Source organism: Protopterus annectens, chromosome 14.part0 (genome assembly GCF_019279795.1).
Source record: "Protopterus annectens isolate FY-2018-M chromosome 14.part0, PAN1.0, whole genome shotgun sequence".
Lineage (NCBI taxonomy): Eukaryota > Metazoa > Chordata > Ceratodontiformes > Protopteridae > Protopterus > Protopterus annectens.
In genome coordinates, this window is record NC_056748.1 from 769,861,454 (window position 1) to 769,883,774 (window position 22,321).

The 22,321-nt window shown below is 42.5% G+C and overlaps 1 protein-coding gene across 1 annotated transcript in view; it reads right to left on the reverse strand.

The window, feature by feature from the left end:
* Positions 1–22,321, reverse strand: part of GLUD1 (glutamate dehydrogenase 1) — a 563,305-nt gene that overhangs the window by 451,451 nt on the left and 89,533 nt on the right. Inside the window, exon 4 of the mRNA XM_044056503.1 lies at positions 13,428–13,491. Coding sequence (XP_043912438.1) covers positions 13,428–13,491 — 64 coding nt within the window. The remainder of the gene's footprint in view (positions 1–13,427; positions 13,492–22,321) is intronic.

The following is a 22,321-nucleotide window of genomic DNA, read 5'->3' on the forward strand; positions in this document are numbered from 1 at the left end:
AAGAACACCTTTCTACAGTTTGAAGGAGAAACTTACCATCAAATAGCAGGGGTGGCCATGGGAGCAAAGAGTGCTCCCACATTTGCCAACCTAGTACTTCTACATTGGGAAGAAAAGTTTATTTTTTCCTCTAGATTTATGTCCAAGATTCTGCTTTAAAACAGGTTTTTGGATGATATGTTGAATCTTTGGAAAGGTGACTAGCAAGAAGCTCAGGAGTTTTTAGAATTCCTAAACAGTAGTACTACTTTTTTTAGGTTCATCACTTTTTGGCACCCTAGTGAAATCAACTATCTTGACATTCACTTAAACAAAGATGGGGGGAAGCTTGAAAGTAACATTTATAGGAAGAAAACTTTCTTGAATTCAATGTTTTTGACAGTTGTCATCCCTACCATCAGAAGAAAGAGATCAAAGGTCAGGTGGTTAGATTGTCAAGATTGGTGAGCAATAATACCTTCAAAGTTGAGTTATTTAAGTTGGTTGGGATGTTTTTAGATGGAGGTTATCCCCTCAAATTAACTTTAAAAGTGAAACATGAGGTATTGAAGAAGAGAGATACTTCGTACCAGCCAATTTTATGTTTCAGAGTAACCGACAAAAATCAACACCCAGAACAACAGTGCCCCGATAGCTTTAACATATAACCATCTTGCCCAAGATTTAGCAGTGGCTATTAACAACACATGGCATTTGGGTCTAAATGAGGTACATAAGAACATACTGGGTCGAAAACCCAGGGTAGTATTCAGTAGAGGAAGGAATGTTAAAAACATTATAGAAAATCCCATCCGTAAGAATCAAGTATCTAGAATGTACAAGTGTGGGATATACAGGGCTTGTAAGTTCATCAATGATGGCCCCTACACGTGTCTATCCCTATGTTGCCCAGGCAGGTGTAGTTGCAACACTAACATGTTAGTGTACGTAGCAACATGCACTAGCTGTACAAGTTTCTACGTGGGCAAAGCGATCCGGAGACTCAGGGAAAGAATAACTGAACATGTAAGAGCTATTAAGACTAAGAATGCTCATAATGCATTATATAGGCACAGTACAACTTGTGCAGACTTCAAGAAATGTATCTTTTTTGTGATTGATAAGATAACCTCTAATGAGAGGGGGAGAGGGGGTGATATGAAACAAAGTAGAAAACCTTGAGACAAAGTGGCAATTTAGGCTCAATGCCACACCTCCCCCCTCAGGTTTGAATGATAGCATTGCCATTCTTCCAATTTTAAAGGGAAAAGCATGTGTTATTCAGGGCATTTTAAACATTTCCTTTAAATATTTCCTTAGGGTAAAAAGGATTTAAATCACACATTGTAAAATATATGTTTACTCAAATTATTTGTCTTTCAATTCAGGTTGTGTGCCTTTAAACATTTGCAACTGTCGTCACAGGTCATTTTATTCTATTCTGTGTGGATTGGTCAGCTTGTAGGGTGGTTTGTTATTTAAACCTTGAATTTTAATCCCATTGTACTCTGATGAAGCCATTCATTATGGTGAAAGTGTTCAGTCTTTGGGACATATTGTCTGTTTTGATTACCATTGTGCCATTAAATTGGTGTTTATCGTTTGCGTTTGGATACTTTTATTTTTTCTTTGATCAACTTCACATAATTTCCACGTTCATTCTTACAGATGGGTAGCATCCCAAGCACCATCTTTCTCAGGTGGCTCACGGGAGTATGTTTCTCAGGACACTAGAACCAAAAGAGGCCCCGTCCTTGGAAGCCCCATCGACTTTGTAATGAGTGATAAAGGTATGACGCTTTGACCTAGTGGCTGCTGCACAAATATTGTCTATTTGTAGCCTAGCTGAAAATGCAGATGTGGACACAGCTCTGGTTGAATAAGCCTCAATTCTGTGTTGTAGAGATAAACTGGCAGCTGAGTAAGTAAAAGTGATGCAGTCAACCATTTTGATAGAGTTGTTTTTGCCACAGGCATACCTTTTCTATAATCTGAAAAGGAAACAAAAAGTTGTTCAGATCTTCTGAATTCTTTGGTTCCATCTAGGTAAAATCTGAGTTGTCTGAACATCACGTTTGTGCAGCATATACTCCAAATTGTTAGTGGGTTTAGGGAAAAACACTGGCAAATCTACAGTCTGGTTAAGGTTAGCTTCAGTACAAACTTTAGGCAAGAATGAAGGATTTGTTCGCAGTGAAACTGTCAGCATGAAAAAACAAATACGGAGGTTCTATGGACAAGGCTTGTAGTTCTGAGACTCTTCCAGCAGATGTGATGGCTACTAAAAAGATTGTAATCAAAGACAAAAATTTCAAATTGTATAAAGATGCTGGCTCAAACGGTGGGAGAATAATGTGCGACAGCATAAAATTTAGGTTCCAGGGGTATAAAAGAGGATTTAACTGGTGGCCTAAGATGGAAAGTCCCTTTCAGAAAGGCTTTGGATAGCTTGTGTGACATTATGTTAAAGCCTTCAGTACCAAGATGAAAATTAGAGATGGCAGCAAACTGCACACGAATTGTAGCTGCAGCCGCTCCTTTGTTGAAAAGCAGTGTCAAAAATTCTAATATAGAGGAAATAAAGGCTTGGTAAAGTCAATGTTATTCTGAGAAGCCCATATGGAAAATCTCTTCCATTTGCTGACGTGCAACTTACTAGAAGATTTATGAGAACATATTAAGATAAGCTGCATTTCATCTGAGAGGTTATGGAACCTGGCTATGTTGGGAATTGGAGCGGCCAAGTTGTCAATTTTGGGGACTAAAGGGAGGGATGAAGAGCCACCAACCAGTTCATCAGAAGGTTCGGAACTGGGTCTACACTCCAAGGCTCTTCCAATAGAGGAGGTCGAAGGAAGGGGAACCAAATCTGACTAGGCCAATGAGGAGTTATTAGAATGATAGTCCTTCCCAGGGCTTTGGCTTTCTGTAATACTTTGGGTATCAGGGGAATTGGTCGGAATGCATAAAGGAGACCTGGAGGCCAATCTTATATGAGTGCATCCCTTGGGGAATCTCCCGGAGGGGGAAATCAGGGAAAAGTAGCTTCTGCATTTTGTGCTCATGGGGGATGCAAAGGGATCGCAGCAAGCTGGCCCCATTTGCGGAATATTCTATTTCTTTTTTGAGGGACCACTCGTGAGGCAACAAAATTGTCCTGCTCAGTTTGTCTGCAATCACGCTGGATTTCCCCAGGATGTGCATTGCATCAGAAAGCACTTGGTGGATGTAGCTCACTGCCATACTCTTAGGGCCTCTCAACAAAGGGGATAGGACGTGGTTCCTCCTTGTTTAAGTACCAAACCACCGACATGTTGTCCTTCTGAATCGCAATTATCCCCAGGAGGAGAGATTCCTGAAAAGTACTGCAATGCCAAGAGTACCGCTCTCATCTCCAGGACATTGATATGCAGATGTGTCTCTTGTTCGGTCCAAGTGCCTTGGGCTGTTCTTCCCTGAAAATCCCCCACACACACACACACACACACACACACACACACACACACACACACCTGATCAGGGAAGCGCCCGTGGTCACCGTGGCCGATGGTGAAGGTAGGATAAAAGGATGACTTATAGTTACTTGGAGAAAGGTCAACCACCACTGAAGATCCTTTTTGCATGTGTTTGCTAGAATAATGAGATGTGACATTGGGAGCTCTTGATAAGACCATTGCGTGAACAGAAGCTATTGTAGAATCCACATGTGCATACGACCCAAGGGAATTATTATGGCAGCTGCCATCATACCCAACAATTTTAGCACTTCTGAGGCTGGCACCTTGTCTCTGGAAATGACATTCAGAATTTGTTGAAGTATTAATATCCTTTTTAAAGGAAGTTTTAAAAAGTGGTGCTAGTGGTATCCAAATCTGCTCAGATAAAAATGATATGCTGCGATAACGAGGCAGATTTTTCTGAGTTTATGGTAATCCCAAGTTGATTGCAAAGAGCAAGTGTGGTGTCCCTGACTTGTATAAGCTGATGCCTGGTGGTGGCGGAGAGGAGCCAATTGCCTAGGTACGGAAACACCTGGAATCCCAAATGCCTCAGGTGAGCTGTGACCACCACTGCCATACATTTGGTGAACACTTTGGGGCTGTAGTGAGACAAAAGGATAGGGCTCGAAACTGGTAGCGATGGACTCCCAGCTGGAAGTGCAGAGGATCCTGGATGGCCATTTTTTTTATGCGGTAGTATGCATTCTGGAGATCTATCGAGCACATCCAATTTTCTTTTCCTAAGAAGGGAAGTATTGACTGTAACGTGACCATCCGAAACTTCTCTTTGACAGTCTGCTGAGGTCCAAAATAGGTCCCCGGTCCCCTGTCTTTTTTGGAACTAAAAAGAATCTTGAGCAAGTTCCAGATCCTATCTGGTCTGCTGGGACTGGTTGGATGACTCTTTTTGTAGCAACCTTTGGACCTCTACTGTTGCTTGCTCCCTGTAACTGGGTGGAACGCCCAAGATTTTTGTTATCAAGGGGGGAGGAGTGGCGAAGGAAATAAAATATCCTCTGGAAATATGATTTGTACCCAGTTGTCGTTTGTTAATTTTAGCCAGGCATCTGGATACAAAGATAAGCGACCCCCCACTGCCTCCAGAGTAGAACAGTCGGGCCTCCTTTCAGGACCACTATTAGGGCTTCCCAAAGAAATGATCTCGTCGCCCTGATTTTGCAGACCCCCTCTGCCATGAGGACAGCATCTTCCATTACTGCCCCCCCTCTGCCCCTGGAGGGGGGTTCACAATATGTGTCCAGAAAGGCTCCTTGGGCTTTTCGGAACCACATCTTTCTTCCTTTTTGACCCTTGGGGTACGGTCTAATAGGTGTGGAAAAACGGACTCCGACGGCAGACAGTTTTTCCTTCCTGATGAAGCAAAAAACGCCCAATAAACACCAGGCACCTCTGCAGAAACAGAAATCAAACACATAAATCCAAAAGAAACTGCTGAGGATAGGCTCCAGGATCGAAGAATAATGTAACTTCAGATAACAGTTACAACAGTACCGTCTTTATTGCAACACAAGCGCTTTCACACTGAGCTTCTTCAGGTGTACATACAAGGACTGGTTTCATAGGCACACAATCATTAAGCCCATAGCCATGATTTGCTCTCAGCATAACAATCCATTTTGCCTCCATCTCTTCAGTCCTAGCCCTAATATCTCCACCCCTTACACTCTCTTCAGTCCTAGCCCTAATATCTCCACCTAGCCCTAATATCTCCACCCCTTACACTCTCATAAGTCCTAGAGATTACCATAAAATGAAATCTATGCTGTTCCCCCATGTTTAAGACATGCTGGGCAGATTGTGCTATTGGATAAGAAGGATTATGATGCATTAATGTATGAGATGTTGGATGATAAGAAGTTTTATGAAGAGATTACACCAGCACAGGTGAAAGTAATGGTTGAATCTGTTAATAGTCAGATTAAACATATGGAGCACCTTGAAATATTGAGCAATGAGTTAGATATTTATATATAATTAGCCTATGAAACCAGTCCTTAGTAGGAGAGCTTTGCGTAGGTAGTTTTGTTTTTAGTTTTGTTTTTAATAAATGTTTTAATGAAAGTTTTAGTATATGTTTGGATACATTAATAGTTTAATAGGGTTGAGTGATGTTGTGAACAAAATATTTATGAAGATAGTTTTGTTTGATAGTTTTAGTGTAGTGAATGCTATGTCTTTAAAAAGTTCGTTTGAAGTCATGTGATTCAATTATGTGTTCTTTAAAAAGGTGTGTTTTCTTGCTTTGTATGTACACCTGAAAAAGCTCAGTGTGAAAGCGCTTGTGTTGCAATAAAGACGGTACTGTTGTAACTGTGATCTGAAGTTACATTATTCTTGGATCCTGGAGCCTATCCTCAGCAGTTTCTTTTGGATTTGTGAGTTTTTCCTTCCTGTTCACACCTGGTCAGAGTTTCCTTAACTTTGGGCCAGAAAAGAGATGTGCCATCAAAAGGGGTGTTGACAAAGGATGACAAAGGGCTCCACAAAGGAACATAAGCGCATCCAGGAGCATCTCCTAAGAGCAATTCCTGTACCCGCTGCCCTACTCATTCCATCAGCTACATATGAAATCAAACACATGGAAGAGTTCACTATGGAATTAAGGGTAGCAAGCTGGGACGTCTGTAGCCCTCTCAGCTACCGTACCCTGTAGAGTATCACCAAGCTCTTTTAGGAAGTTTCTTTGCAGTCTTGTGAAATGTGTGAGGTAGTTCAGTGAACGCATGGCAAAAGTCGCTGAACTAAACATGTGCTTCCCGTATCTATCCATGATCCTAAAGTCTCCGTTAGGAGGATGGAGCAAGGAAGAAGTTTCTGACATCTCCTTTTTGGTGGCTGCCGCCACTACCATGGCATCAACACGCACTCCCTTTGTGAGAAAGGTCTTATTGTAAGGGGCAGAAATAAATTTACTGGGCCTCCTAGGGACAGGGTCTATGGTGTCCAAAGACTCCCATACCCTTTGTGAGACCAGCTCCATAAGTTCATCAAAGGGCAGAGACACCCAAGAGGTGGAAGGCCAAGACCCAAACGCTTTCAGGAGGACAGACTCATCCTCAGTAGGGTTGATGGTCTTCCAGCTAACCCCCTCTGCTTTAGGATTTTCAAGATCTCTGCAAATGAGATCTTCAGAGGGGGGCCGCGGGGACCCTTCTGATTCATCCAAGTCAGGTGTCAGATGAGATAGACTCCTGAGGGCAATCTAGATGCTTCCTCTTGTAAGTTCTCTTCCTGGAAATCTCATCAGTGGGAGCTTCTTGTGAGGTTTTGGAAGAGCAGGGACCACCCAATGGGGCTTCCTGAGGCTCAGGGTCTCTACGCTTCAAAGGGATCTGTGAGGCAGAAGTAGACACAGGTGCTTTTAGAGAAGAGGTAGTTGGCCCTAAAGTTGTGGATGTCCTGGGGGACATTACTTTCCTCGCATCTTCAAAAGCACCTCTGCTCCGGTGGGGAAGGAACCCCTGGATCCAAAGAAACAGATTACTCCCTCGGCACCAGAACAGTGGGCTCCGATCTAGAGGTAGGAGCCAAACTCATCTTAGCCGAGGTCCCAAGAGGTAAAGTCGGAACCAAAGATCGGTGAGACTATCCTGCCCGGACTCGACCGGCGAGTGACTGCTTCTAGACTTCTCAATGGGCTCCAAGGAGGTCAGAGTAATTGGAACCAATGGCACTGGAGCAAGGCTCCACAATCATCAGCTCCAACTCCTCCGGCTCCGAAGGTCCGGTATGGCTCAGAGGAGGAAAAGAAGAAGATGGAAGAACAGTTTTCAGTTCCAAAACTAGTTGGGTCAGAGCCGATAAAAATTTTGCAAATGCCGGTGCCTCAAACTTCTGCACCACACGATCCACATCCAAATCAGATAGGCTTATTGGGGATCGAGAAGAGTGGATCGAGGGTGCCACTGATTGTAAGATCAGTGACTTAGGTACTTCACAGACCAGTTCCAGGACTGGGGACTGGCGCCGGAAAGTTAAGACGGTCAGCTCTGAAGGCTGTGGAGTCTATGTCTATTGTCTTTTTTAGATGTTGTCAGATCCAAAACTATGCTTCGACGAAGAGGACTTGGAAGATTTCAGGGATTTGCTAGCTTTATCATGGTCACCCAAAGCTTCCTGAAAAGATGATTTCACAAGTCCTCTGTCAATCAGCTTCCTATTTCTTTCATGCAGGACCCTGGTACTAAAAGAATGGCAGATAGAACAACTCTCTTGTAAGTGCAGGGCACCCAAACAGTAAATACAACTGACGTATCTATCAGTCACAGACATTTTCTGTCCACACTTTGGACATTTTTTAAAAGCATACTTTGGCTGCTTTTCCTTATCCTGATCAGCCATAATGCAAATGCACACAAACTTTGCTGAAAAAAATATCAAACCACACACACAAGATAAGACAGAACAACTTCACAACTACACTACAAGTGAAACTATCAAAGTCAACATACACACAAGTATTAAACTGTAATTAGCCCTTAAAACACACAGGCTCTATAAAGACAAAAAGAGTAATAAGAATTGAAAAAAATCTCAATTAGCACACTACTATATCAAACAGTAAATTAGCCCTAAAACAAAAACGGCCTCTATAAATCCTAACTACTATCACTAATAACACTGTTATAACTATAATTACTTCTATTCTACCAAAAAGGCACACCAGAAAGGGGAGGGAGGTAGTAAAGGCCCAACAAAAAATAGCCTTGAAATGCTATAAAGAGCTAGGCAATATATAAATGTTATGAAAAATATGAAGAAGAGCTAAACTACAATGATGTGAAATACAGGAACCATCTATACAAGAAAAACTATACTGGCCAGAGCTGTGAGGAAACCTCCAATCTGTTGCAGCAGCAAAGTAGATCCGAGGTAACTCAAGGTACATCACGGGATAGGGACTTGGCCTCAAGCTGTCTGAAGACCTAGAGCTTTGTAGTTGGCCGACTTGGAGCCAAGGATGGGCTCCGAACCCATCTGTAAGAATGAATGGCAAGACTGAACTTCACATCATTACTTTCTCAGAATCAACAGAAACTGCTGAACAAGTACTGTCAAATAAGACAGAGTTCAACTTCAAGCCAAAAATGTCCCTAAAAGCTGAATCTGTCGGTTATAATCTATTTACCTGTGGACGCTGACATGCTTAACAGCAAAAAGTTAAAATGAATGGATCCTAAATAGTTTGTTGAAAAGCAAATAATCTAGAGTCCCACATGAAATAATGTTCAAAATAATTTATTAACACACACAGGATATTTTTTTTCTGTGTGGGGACATTCTTCCACTTCCCTCGTGACAAGTTTAGTCCTCATGCCCCCATGAGGCAAAGGGGAAGCTTTATCACAGTAACCCTGCTCAAATCATGCACGAGCCTTAAACTGTAAAGTCATGGAACTGGCAATCATGACATAGTACAGCTACATCATTGTAAAAATAATTTTAAACTGTAGTGCAATCTAGATTCCTGCTCCACAAGCTGAAATGTGCATAACATGTACAGGCAAGTAGGTTCATAGGTGTGTACTAGGCTAATGGCCCTGGAGCCTTTACAAGTCTAGTCCATAGGATTACCCCACATCGTGCCACCCGAACTTAGTTTCCAGTGCCTCTGAAAAGCAGAGCCACTGGAGTGATCCCCAGGGTGAATTTTCTATTTCCTATCCACTCATCAAGATTTCTCTTGAAGAGGGAGAGTGAGGTGCTCTGACATGTATGGGAATCCTATTCTACAGCATGGGCAGTGTCTGGGTTATGAACCTGTCCCTCCACCACGTTCTGTTGATTGTGGTAATTAGGCCGAGGTCTCTGGAGCATGTGGTGTGGAGTGATTGGGATTTCTTTAAATGTAGCATTTCTAACAGAGCTGGGTCAGGCTTTATAAGTCAAGCAGAGATCGCTTCTAAGTAGGTGATCTGGGACAGAAAATAGTTGGAGTTTTTTTGAGTCTGTCCATATAGGACAAGTGATTAAGGCCTAGGATCCTCTTTGTGAGGTACTTTTGTGGCCTCTCCAGTTGCTGCAGGTGTCTAGTGAGGTACATGCCAAATGGGGCACTGTACTTGATGACTGGCCTAATGAGGGAAGAGTAGATGGAGACTATGACCTCTTTCTTCCTGGATACAAAACCCTTAGTAATGAGATGTGCCACAAAGAAGGACTTTCTGATCACAGTGGCAGTGTGGTGGTCAAAAGAGAGGTCGCTGTCAACCTATGTTCCCAGATCTCTTATAAACTCCTTTTGTGACCAGTGGACTACCAATGATATGTTAGTTCATGGAAACTGGGTTTTTCCCAAAGGGGATGGCAACACATTTTTTGGCATTGAGCTTAAGCCCATGGTACTGACACCAGTCGTTGGTCTCAGTGAGGCCTTTCTGTAGGATGTCAGCATCACTTGGGGAGTCAATAATGGCTCCCAATTTGTAATAGTCTGAAATTTGTCAGTCAGAGCCCCTTCGTGTTGGGACTGGACTTCTGAGAAGTAGATACCAAACAGGAGAGGACCCAGGACTGATCCCTGTGGGACTCCACTCGTGTCTCGTCGGCAGTCTGACTTGAGTCAGCTACTTTCACACTGTGGGTTCTGTGAGCCAGTTTGCAACCCACCTAGTGATATAGGGGTGATGTCTAGCTTAGTGAGTTTGTCTGCGATTCCCAAGTGGGAATGGTATCAAAGGCCTTGGCCAGATCAAGGTAGGCTACATGAACCACCTTGCCTTAACCCACAGCTCTGGTGACTGACTCAAAGAAGTCAACCAAGTTGAGCAGGTATGATCTACTCTTCACAAAACCAAAATGTGTGGGATCCAGAGTTTGGAGATTCCCTATATCCTTGTTAATTAGGTCCATGATGATGATGCACTCCATAGCTTTGTATATCAGACTTGTCAAGCTAATGGGGCAATAGTTCCCAGGGTCTGTAGTCGCTCCTACTTTGTGGAGAGGGATGACTAAAGCAGTGCACCATTCGGTAGGGATAAAGCCTGAGGTGAGGCTGTGACTGAACAGGGCACACAGGTGAGGTGCTAATTCATTCTGTCGTTCATGTAGAACACAGCCAGGGATATTGTCAGGTCCCATTGAAGCTGTATTCTTGACCTTGGGACAGTGTTCTAACATGTGCAGCAGTAACAGTGGGTGCCTGTCAATCTACTGGTATTGTGACTGGTCCTTTGGGGGGGGGGGGGGGTTGGCACAGAATCTGTCAGCCAGTATATTAGCAATATCTGTTGGCTCGGTATAGGAGGTACCATTGTGCAGTAGCTCAGAGCAAATCTGGGTATTGTCATGGAGGTTCTTTACATAACTACAGAAGGTCTTGTGGCTGTCTTTACTATCTGCTGCAATTCTGTTTTCATAGCTATCTTTAGAGGATTTGATGAGTGATCTCAACTTTTTGTTGAGGCTGATAAGGGAGTTTTTCCAGTCTTGGGACTTCACCTTATACCGCATAAGTTTCCTCCTCCTGTTGTAGAATTTATTTAGGATAGGGGACCTCCAAATTGGCTTCCTTTTTTGGAGGACAGCATCTTGGTTCTATTGGGTATGGCAAGATCCATTCATTTGTTATGTGTTTGTACAGTGCATTGGTGTATGATTTGGCAGTCATACAACTATGCTCCATTTGCACGGGTGCCGTGAAGTTAGCCACCTCTGTTCTTAGGAGCTCAAAGTTAGTTTTAGAGAAGTTTTTCATGGTGGTTACTTTTGCAGGGGGGGGGGGTGGATTTCCAAGGTGATTAGTTTGTGGTTGGATCCAACCAGGGAGGAGTGGACTACTGGTGTAGAGCAACGGTCACCCAGTTAGTAATGACCAGGTCAAGGACGTTGCTACTTCTAGTGGGGGTAAGAACGAGCTGCTCCAGAGCATTGGAATTAATGAATTCCAGGAAATGTTGGGCAAGTGTACTGGTACACGAGTAGTTTTCCCAATTAATGGAGGGGTAGTTGAAGTTACCCAGTAGGAGTGTGTTAGGTTGGACCCAAATATTCTCCAGGGTGCTTAAGAACATGGAGTGAGTGTCTTGGGACAGGGGACCTATAAAAGGCTACTACCTGAATCGCTGTCTTACCCAATGTTAGCTGCACCTGAAGTATCTCTGATGCATTATGTTGGGCTACCAGTCTGGAGGTGTGCACATCCTTTATGAATATGGAAACACCACCACCTTTGGAGCTTCAGTCCAAGTTCTGGGCTGAAAGGTGTGGAATGAGTTATAGCCTGGTAGTGCAGGGATGTTTTCTGCTGCTCTGAACCAGGTCTCTGTTACAGCACAAATGTCGATATTCTCCATTTTAAGGAGTGCTTTGAGCGAGTCCATTTTGAGATTTAGACTTCTAGATTGAGCAGCCTGACCCTCAGATTGCATTTGTTTGTAACCGTTACGGTGGTGATTTATTTGTAACGTTACAACAGAAACCAAATTGTTAGTCAAAATCTGTTAAAGCATCAAACATTCTGCACTACTTCAATGCAGTTTTAGACATCCCAGAGTAGAATACTTATACTATTTTTTTTAAAAGAAAGCTTTTCACATCCATTTATACTTCTGTTCAGGAAGCTACTAGGGACCACAAAGCATTAACTTAGTTTCGAGAAACGAACATTTTTAATAATTCATAAACAGGGGTGATAAAGATTCTGTAATATTATGCTGTTAATACTTTTTTTTATTTTAAGTGTTTCTTACAGCTCCTGCTTCCCATTAAGACCCACAGTCAAGAAGTATGCATTTATAAAACCAAAAAGCATTCTTAACTAGTGTTAATATTTCCAAAACATCAAATGTTTAAAAGCACTCAAATAATAGCTTAGAAATTCATGCAAGCCCCTCCCTGTACACTTGATGGTTAATTTACTTCCAGGCTTCACAGTTTGTGAGCCATCAGGGAGGGGGTTATAAACACTGCTGAAATATTCTAAAAACAGTCTTGTGCCCCTCTCAAATTACCAATCAATATGTAATGCATGGACTGCGCCAATTACTCTTGGATATTCGGAAAAAGACTAAATCAGTTGAGCGCCAGAATGGCATGCAGCCCGACCTTAACAGATGTTAAGTTCCCCCTACTTATGTTGCTAAGGTCAGTTCCAACCCTAGGCAAGAAAATCTTGCCTGTTCTGACTATCAAATGACAACAAATGACAGCAGCAGAACAAAACATTTGTTTCTTCCCTGCTGTCTGTACCCTTAACATATTCCTAACTTCATGTATAAAAAATAGTTGCTAGAATAACGTGTGATGGCTGTAAAATCTGAAGATTGCAAAAGCTGAAACTCAAAATGTATGTTACTTAGTGACTTCAAGCTTCAGTGGTTTGTCTAAAAAACAAACATTTTATGAGGAACAGACTAAAAATATGAAGGAATAATCTGGACATCCTGCAAAAATCTAGACACTTGAGAGGTATGGCGGCAAGTGTAAATGTAACAGATTAAGTTATACCACCTCGGACAGTGCTCGCAAAGTGTTTTACAGCTTTGAAAACTGGGAAAACACTTGATTTTTTTTCCCCCTTTGGTTAGTACTAGATGGAACAGATAAAGCTCCATGTACTTAATTTAAGATAGTCTCACTAATCATAACCCTTACTGTACGTTTTTAACATGGATGCCAACATTCAGCTCTCAAGCTTCACTCAAGGTGAATTTCTTGGCATCTTTGTCTTGAACACATAAGCTATTTATGATCAGCGAACCAATCATCCTCCTCCTATGTTATGAATAATAGAGAAACAGGAATGGAGAAAATACCGTTAGCACTTTATGTAAAATTAAAAGTGAAACTAAGACATTTAAACAGTCAGATACACAGACTACAAAATACTTCATGGTTTTGCTGGCTGTAGGTCTTCACTAAACACAAGACATTTCACTAAAATGTTTAACAAGTCAGATTATTTTCTTAAGATGATTTTCTTACCAATGAAACCTTTCTTAGCCAGCTCAATTGTAAATCTTCTTGTGATCTTCTCAAGTTCATTATCCTGCATAATAAAATACAGCACAGTTCAATGGAATAAGCAAGTTAAATTCCCAAATGCATACACAAGATCTTAACAATGCAATTCTGGGGAAATCACTGTCATGTCACAACAGTGGAACACAGCAGCTAAAAAAAGTTAGGAACCCACTGAAGACTTTCATATGTACTTATTATCATGGCTAGCTAATAGAGTTTTGTCACAAAGTCAGAACGGAGACAGCTGAAGCAGACTCCAGCATCAATGTCTTGGCAACAACACAGCATGGGACACTGAAATCAGTGATATACTAATACCAGCTTCTTCTGGGATGGTACAAAAACTGTGCCTCTGTATCTTGGAGTTAAGGTTTACAGGTTGTGGTCAACTTTCTGCTCCCTAATAAAAATGTGGCAGGAATTGAGGTGCCAGAAATCTTTTACTGAGCTTGGAAAAAAAAAGCCTTCACAAAATTGTCATGGGGTGGGACCTTACCTCTGCACTGAGAATTTGGAATCTACTTACTATGCCAACGTCCTTTATTAGGTGCTAAATAGAAAGTTGGCGACTCACCTCTACTGAATGAGCTTTACAACTACAGCACATACAGCCATTTTGACAAATTTAATGTGAACCTAACAGTAGGAACCATACATTCTGATGCCACATTAGACACAGGAGAGGGAATACAAAGGTGGTTATTCTTTTTCCCAAATTCAGAATTTTAATCTTTTGTTAACTTAGAGACTGAAGGTTCACATGGTCTTCAGCCTGAGGAACAGAGCTGGTTCTGGCAAATGGCAATCTAGGCAGCTGCCTAGGGGCCTTTTGCTAGCTGGGGGCCTGGCCTGTGCTTCCTTGCTTTAAAAATGAAAAAAAGCTCTCAAAAAAAAAAATGCAAACTAACAATCTGCACTTTCACCAGACCACTTGGACAGCACCTCAGCAAGTTTTTTTTTTTAAAACACATTATCAATGTTATAGCTACCACAGAAGTGTGTGTGTGTGTGTGTATGTAAAATTCCTCAGTTGGGAGGGGGCAGCTGAATTGTCAAGTGACTTGCTCAGTGTCAGACCTTGCACCTTGGCTATGGGTGAAAAAGAGTCTTAATCCTCCACATTATCTGTCAGGCCTCATTTAACTCTTTCTTTTGGTATATCACAGAGGACTGCAGTCCATCAATGTCCATCAGACTTGCACAGGTTTGTAGGGTGGGCTACAATATTTTTTTAGCACTTAATGCAGATGAGCAAGGCTAGGAGTTGTTAAAAAGAGCTGCTTCCTGTGGTACATGTTTTGATCCCCTTAGCCTTCATTTGTTTTATAAAATGATTTTGCCAAGCTACTTCAGACAGTAAGTAGTCCTGTGCTGCTCATGAAAAGAGACAAGTATCCAGCAAGTTGTGACAGTCCTTTATCAAATGTGTTAGACACTTGTCTCTTGCATTCCTGCAGCTTTCACAATGATTAATAGCATATAGTGAAGTACTAATTGAGTATGAATTCTATCACTTCTCTTGCAGTTTAATGGGCTGCCAGATCCATTTTCACTAAATGCGAGTTTCAAGAGAAGAGAAGTTCACTGTTTCTCATACCAAGTCCATTTTTAATGTGAGAATATTTTGATTCATTCAGAAAATTTCTGTCAAGTGGTTTTCTATAAATTTTGAAATAAGTTTTAAAATGAAATCCAAATCTCTGTGACAACTGTAAAAGTTAGGTTTGAACAATGCTTGTGGCAACTGGGGAGACAGGACTAAGTAATGGGATATTGATATTACAGGAAGTTACGAGGCTATTGGCCCCAAGGCCCTTATAAGCCTAGCCAAGAATTTAGCCCATGTTCCAATAGGTCAGCACCCTATGCCACTGTCCAACAGGGACATAGGTGGAATCCCAGGGGCGTATTTTCTGTTCCCCATCCAGTTATCCAGGTTGTGCTTAAAAAGGTTTAATGAGGTACTCTGCTTTTCATGGAGAGGGAGTCTATTCCACAAAAGGGGGAGTCTCTGGGACACAAATCTGTCCCACCAACAAGTTCTATCGATCTCTCAGACCAGGTTGAGGTCACACAAATGCGGGTTTACTCGAGTGCAGCTTGACTTGCAGATATGCAGCAGTCCCATCAGGGTGGGGTCTGAGGTTGCTTTGTATGCTAGACAGAGGTCACCTCTGAGGAGTTTGTAGGAGACTGAGTAGAGGGACAGAGGTTTTAGCCTGTGTAGGGTAGATGCTTGAGGCACTGGATTCTCTGGGTGAGAAATCTCTGTCTCCCCAGCTGCTGTATGTGCTTTGTGAGGTACATGCCGGAAGGGGCATTAGACTCGGCAATCTGTCTTATAAAAGGAAGAATACAGTGATGTCATGACCATCTTTGTCCCTGAATGAAATACCCTTACTAATGAGGTGGGCCATGTAGAAAGCTTTCTGTACAATGGAGGCAATATGGTGGTTAACAGTCAGTTTGCTATCAACCTGGGTGCCCAAGCCCTCACGACTGACTATTAATAAGGCACTAAGCATGCAATGTGATAACTTGTGGGGACGTCATTCTCCCCAAAAGGGATAATGATGCATTTTTTGGCATTCAGTTTGAGGCCATGTTTCTGGCACCAGTCATTTGTTTGAGTGAGACCCTCTTGGAGAATGTCTACTTCACTAGGGGAATTGAGACAGCACTCAGCTTGCAGTCATCTGCAAACCTGGTCAGCCATAGCCCACTAGATTTGGCCTGCACCTCTGAGAAGTATATCCCAAACAGCAGAGGCCCCAAGACCAATCCCTGGGGTACACCTCTTATTACGGGTCTACTACTTGAGGTGGCTTCCCCTATTTTGACTATCAGTAAGTCAGTTTGCTACCCATCTGGTAACATATGGATTGATGCCTAGTTGAGAGAGTTTATCTATTATACCCGAGTGGGGAACAGTATTGAAGGCCTTGGCCAGGTCAAGGTAGGCGGTGTGCACAGTCTTCCCCTCGTCTATGGCCTTGGCGACTATTTCAAAGTAGTCGACCAAATTTAACAGGCATGACCTCCCCTTGATAAAACCAAACTGTGTGGGATCAAGTGTCTGGAGGCTGCCAATGTCCTTGTTAATTAGGTCCATGAGAATTCGCTCCATGGCCTTGCAAATCAGGCTAGTTAGGCTAATGGGTCTATAACTTCCTAGATCAGTGGATGCTCCACCTTTGTGCAAAGGGATGACAGTAGCTGTCCTCCACTCGGCCGGGATGAAGCCGGTACTCAGGCTTTGGTTGAATAGGGTGCCTAATGGATGTGCAGGGTCATACAAGAGGCAGCCTGGGATGTTATTGGGTCCCCTGGAGGCTGTATTATTTGCCTTTGAGAAGGCAGTTATGACTTGATCCCTAGAGATTAGGGGGGAGCAGGTACTGGGGATGCCCTGTTTTATTGATGGGGGGGGGTGAAGTTTTCACTGAACCTGTCTGCCAGAAGGTTGGCTATATCTACAGGGTTTGTGTACGTGGTGCCCATCACCACCAGTTCTGAGCTGATCTGGGTGCTTCCCTTGAGACTGCGGACATATGTGAAGAAAGCCTTATGACTGTCTTTAGTAGACATGACCAGTTTGAACTCAAGTTTGCTATGGAGGATTTCACTAGTGCTCTTATTTGCTTTTCAGGCTAAGAAGAGACTGCTTCCAATTAGACACCTGCTCCTTCTTGGTCCTGCTCAGCAATTTTTTCCTTTTATTATAGAGTTTATTTATCATAGATGTCCACCAGGCAGGTTTACTCTTCCTTGAGGAGGATTATTTCGTCCAGTCTGATATTCCTGATTCCATGCAGCTATATAAATGCTCAAGTAGTACTTCGGTGTAGGTTTGGACATATGTGCCAGTTCCTGTGGAGGGAGATGTGAAGCTGTTTATACCTTCCCTCAGGAGGTTGTAATCCGGTTTGGAGAAGTTTTTTTGTTTGACCCTAGCTAAGCAGGGGGGGGGGGGGGGGGTCAGGGGAGATGGTGACTTCAAAAGTGACTGCTCTGTGGTCGGATCTTACCAGGGATGATACTGCAAGGAAGCTGCAGTGGTTACTTATGTTGGTTAATACAAAGTCCAAGATATTTTCACCTCTTGTGGGGGTGTCAACCAACTAGTCTAAGGCATTTGCATTGACGAAATCAAGGAACCTTTGGGCATGTGTTTTGGCATGAGCATTTTTCCAATCTATGGATGGAGAGTTAAAGTCGTCCAGAATCAGGGTAAAGGGTTGAATCTTGATGCCTTTAAAGAGGTCCAGATAGCTGGAGTGGACATCGCGAGTCGAGATGGAGCCCTGTAGCTAGCTAAGATTTGAGCAGGGGTCTTTGTCAATTGTTAACTGCACCTGGAGTACTTCATGCGCATCATACTGTTTGACAAGCCTACAGGTGTGTATGTCTTTTATATATATTGCAACTCCACCTCCTTTTGTTTTGGTGCCCATGGCTTATGGCTGTCAGGGCCCAATTCATTACCTTGAATACATCCACATTTGCCCATGATCAGTCTCTTGGCTCTGGATGTGTATGTTCCAACAAATACAGCATTACTAGCCATTCAAATTTGTCTGACCTGTATTGAGAGATTTCAGATGGGAAAGCTATGCTTATCTATTCTTCACTTCAAAATAATTTCAAACTGCTTTTTACTGAACTGCCTTTGTACCTTTTAGTTTTGTGTTTCTCTCAGTAAACAATGTCAAGACCTCTCAATTTACTGCCTTCACCTTCAGTCAGCTTAATTCCATGGAATCAAAATGTACAGCTGCCCTCCGCTCCAAAATTCTCAATGGACACTGAACATACCTCTCAACCTCTTAGAGTGAAAAATTGGACAAAGACAAAAATAATGGGGTTACAAAGGCTTAAAAATAGGGGCACATTTTAAATATTGGTCATATAACACTTATACACTTGCTAAAATAGCAGGCTTTGCTTTAGCATACATTTTCTGAAGGATAAGAAGTGTGAAACAAATGTCTGCCATTTAGTGACTTCAATACTCCACGATTTGTAAGAAAACCCACAAATTTTATGAAGAACAAACCAAAAATATGAAGCAAAAATCTGGGCAGTTGAGAAGTATGGCACTGAACATTTACTTGCTTAAGGAAAATCATAATATTGTGGTCTCATTTTTTTAAAACTCACATGCATTCACAAAAAAAAAATAAAAATAAATAAAAAAATGCACAGCCAATGGCATTAATCCAGACCTATGCAAAAGAAAAACACATTTCAATTCTACACATACTATGATCAGTGCACTTTTACACCCCATTCCCCATCCAAACAGCCCAAGATTACAACCTACTGACAAACATGAATCTGTCCAGCTTCTTTTCAGAACATCTATATTTCTTAAAACTTCTTCTTCATTCGGCTTTTCCCGGTTAGGGGTCGCCACAGCAGATCACCTGTCCGCTCGTGATTGGCATTGGAGTTTTAAGGTGTCGAGTTGCCAGCCTGGTGCCCAACCTTCCACAGAAGGCACGCACTCACACCTAGGGCCAATTTAGTGTGTCCAATCCACCTACAGCATGTCTTTGGGATGTTGGAGGAAACCGGAGCACCCGGAGGAAACTCACGCGACCACAGGGAGGACATGCAGACTCCGCACAGAAGGCACCCCAGCCAAGGATTGAACCAGAGAAACTCTTACTGTGAGGCGGCAACACTAACCGCTGCACCACCGTGGCCACCCACCTATATTTCTTAAAACTAAAATACAGAAAAAGAACCAGTTTACTTTAGTATCTTTATCACACTCACTGAAAAATTTGTCCTATACAACATGCAATTTATATCATAAAATGTTTTATACAAATACTATTAAGAACAGAAATTGCTTTACTTGGGTACCTTTCCCTTCTTTCTCCCAGTTTACCTTTTATTGTCGTTCCAAGCATTAATAAAGTGAGGCATATGCCTGCTATTTCCCCCAGCAAGTTTAACAAAGGCAACAAAAATTCAATCTTTCTTGGTCACTTTCTTCTAAAGCCATACTTCCTAAATGTGACTGACGTTTTAAAGTCTCACATTTATTTACTAAATTTTAGGTTTGGGAGATGGACATTAACAGGAAGACCAGCAACACTGAACTCTGGTGCAAGTCCAAGGTACTCCAGATTCTTCCAGTCAACTCCTGTGCTTTTTCTCTGGCTCTGAAGCATTTTCCTTAGGAACACTGAAAAAAAAGTTTCACTAGTAAAAGTTTCTCTACAAGCCTTACCATTAGAAAAATTAGATGAAGAGCCCCCTTCTGTTGGACAGCTCCGCCCCTTGTTGGACAAACATTTGCATCATACCCCCCCCCCCCCCCAAGCTGTACTGCATCAAAAAATTACTTTGATCCCCCAGGAAAATATTCTGAAGACAGACAGAAACAGCAGACTGAATTTCATTACCTGCCTCTTGACATTTCCTAACGGAGATAAATTTGCTTCTCTTCTGCCTGGTGTACAGTGAATAATCACACAAACATTCTACCATTTCCAATTTTTAATATTTTGCCTTTCTGCCAGAATTTTGTCAGGATCAACACTTTCTGCTGTATGATTGCATCATTACTAATACAGGTCTTGGCTAGTTTCTCAGGGCCAGGTTTGGAGCATACACACAATGTGCCTTTTCAATTAAACTCTGCTGTGGAATACCAGTACAGTTACTTAAGTGCGCTTTCAGAAAATAAACACAGTTTGTTTCTTCCAGTTTCTCTGTTACAGCATAAAATCTCATTTTCTCTGTGTGCTCTGTCCTCCAACTCTACCACTTTTTGAAACATTGCTTCTTGATCAGTTTCATACTCAGCCAGCCTATTCTTCATTTGGACAACTAATTTTTGCAGTTTTATCAGTTCATTTGAATGTTGTTTAAAGCTTCTTCCATTTCCAGCTATTTGTTATTTGAGTTGATATATTCTCCTTTTATGTTTCATTTACTTTAAAATCAACCCTGAGCACAACTAACTCATTTTTTCCTCTAAATTACTAGCAGCCATCTCTTCTACCAAAGCTGAAGCTTGAAGTCCATCCAAATCAGTGGTTTCTCTTCATCTTTTCCCGTTTATTTTCTTTAAGGCTCTCCAAGTCTATCTTGTACTTGACTATCAGCCCTGGGGCTTATATAAGCCTAGCCAAAAATGTTCCCCAGCTTTCGCCACCCAAGAAAGTCATTTTCCATCGTCCCTGTCTAGCAGAGCCACAGAAGTGGCACCCTGGATGAATTTCCTATTTCCAATCCAATTGTTGAGATTTTTCTTAAAGAGGGCTAATGAGGAGCTTTGCTTGACATGAATGGGTAGTTATGTTCCAGAGCATGGGAAGTCTCTGGGACAAGAATCTATCCCTCCAGCATGTTCTGTTTATTGCGGTGGCAAGATTTAGGTCCCTGGAGCGTGTGGCTCAGAGGAATTGGGGTTTCTTTAAGTGTAGCATGACCGACACATCTGGGTTTGACATGGCTTTGCACGTTAGGCAGAGGTCACCTCTGAGTAGGCGATAAGTGAGGAAGTAGAGCCCGAGTTTTTTGAGACTGTTTGCTCATAGCATCTGTTTGAGGCCAGTAATCCTCTTAGTGAGGAATTTTTGTGGCCTTTATTTGTTGTAGATGTCTTGAGAGGTACATGCAAACTGGGCATTGTACTCTATAATGGGTCTGATGAGGAAAGAGAAGAACAATGACCTCTTTTTCAAGAGGTGAACCCCTTTGTGATGAGGTGTGCCACGTAGAAGGATTTCCTGACTACTGTGGCGATGTGATTATTAAAGGAGAGACTACTGTCCACCTGTGTCCCAAGGTCTCATCACACTTTCGGTGTACAGTAGACTACCGCCTATGTGGTAGTTCATGCGTACAGTGTTTTTCCCAAAGGGGATGACAACGCACTTCTTGGCATTGAGCTTGAGGCCATGACGGACACCAAGCATCAGTCTCAGTGAGGCCCCTTTGTAGAATGTCCACATCATTAGGCGATTCTATTATAGCACCTAGTTTGCAGTCATCTGTGAACTTAGTTAGCCAAAGACCTGCTGTATTAGCCTGGACTCTGAGAAGTAGATGCCAAACAGGAGAGGACCCAGGACTGAGCCCTGTGGTACTCCACTTGTCACTGATCTGAAACTGGATTTGGAGTCCGCTACTTTCACTGTGTAGGTTTTGTCAGTGAGCCAGTTGGCCACCCATCTTGTGACATAGGGATTTATGCCTAGTCTAGTGAGTTAATCTAATTCCTGAGTGGGGGATGGTGTCAAAAGCCGTGGCGATGTCAAGATAGGCTGTGTGCACCACCCTACCCTCATCCATGGCTCTGGTGATTGCTTCAAAGTCATCAATCAGGTTTAGGAGACATGACCTTCCTTTTACAAACCCAAACTGAGTGGGGTTCAGAGTTTGGAGGTTACCTACATCCTTGTTTATAAGCTCCAAGATGATGCGTTGCATGGCTTTGCAAACCAGGCTCGTCAAGCTAATAGGGTGGTAGTTCCCGGGGTCCATAGTGGCAACCCCTTTGTGGAGTGGGATAACAGTCACTGTGCGCCATTCAGTTGGTACAAAGCCTGAAGTGAGGCTATGATTGAACATGGTATTTAGGTGGGGTGCCACTTCGTTCTGTAGTTCATGCAGAACGCAGCCTGGAATGTTGTCGGGTCCCAGGGATGCTGTGCTCCTGGCTTTGGAGTGTGTGGTCTTTACTTGTGCAGCCATGATTACAGGGGCTTTGCATTCTTCCAGTATAGTGATGGGCCCTTTGGGGAGTGAAGTTTGCACTGAACTATCTGCCAGGATGTTGGCAATATCAGTTGGTTGTGTATATGTAGCGCCATTGTGCTGTAGCTCAGAATAGA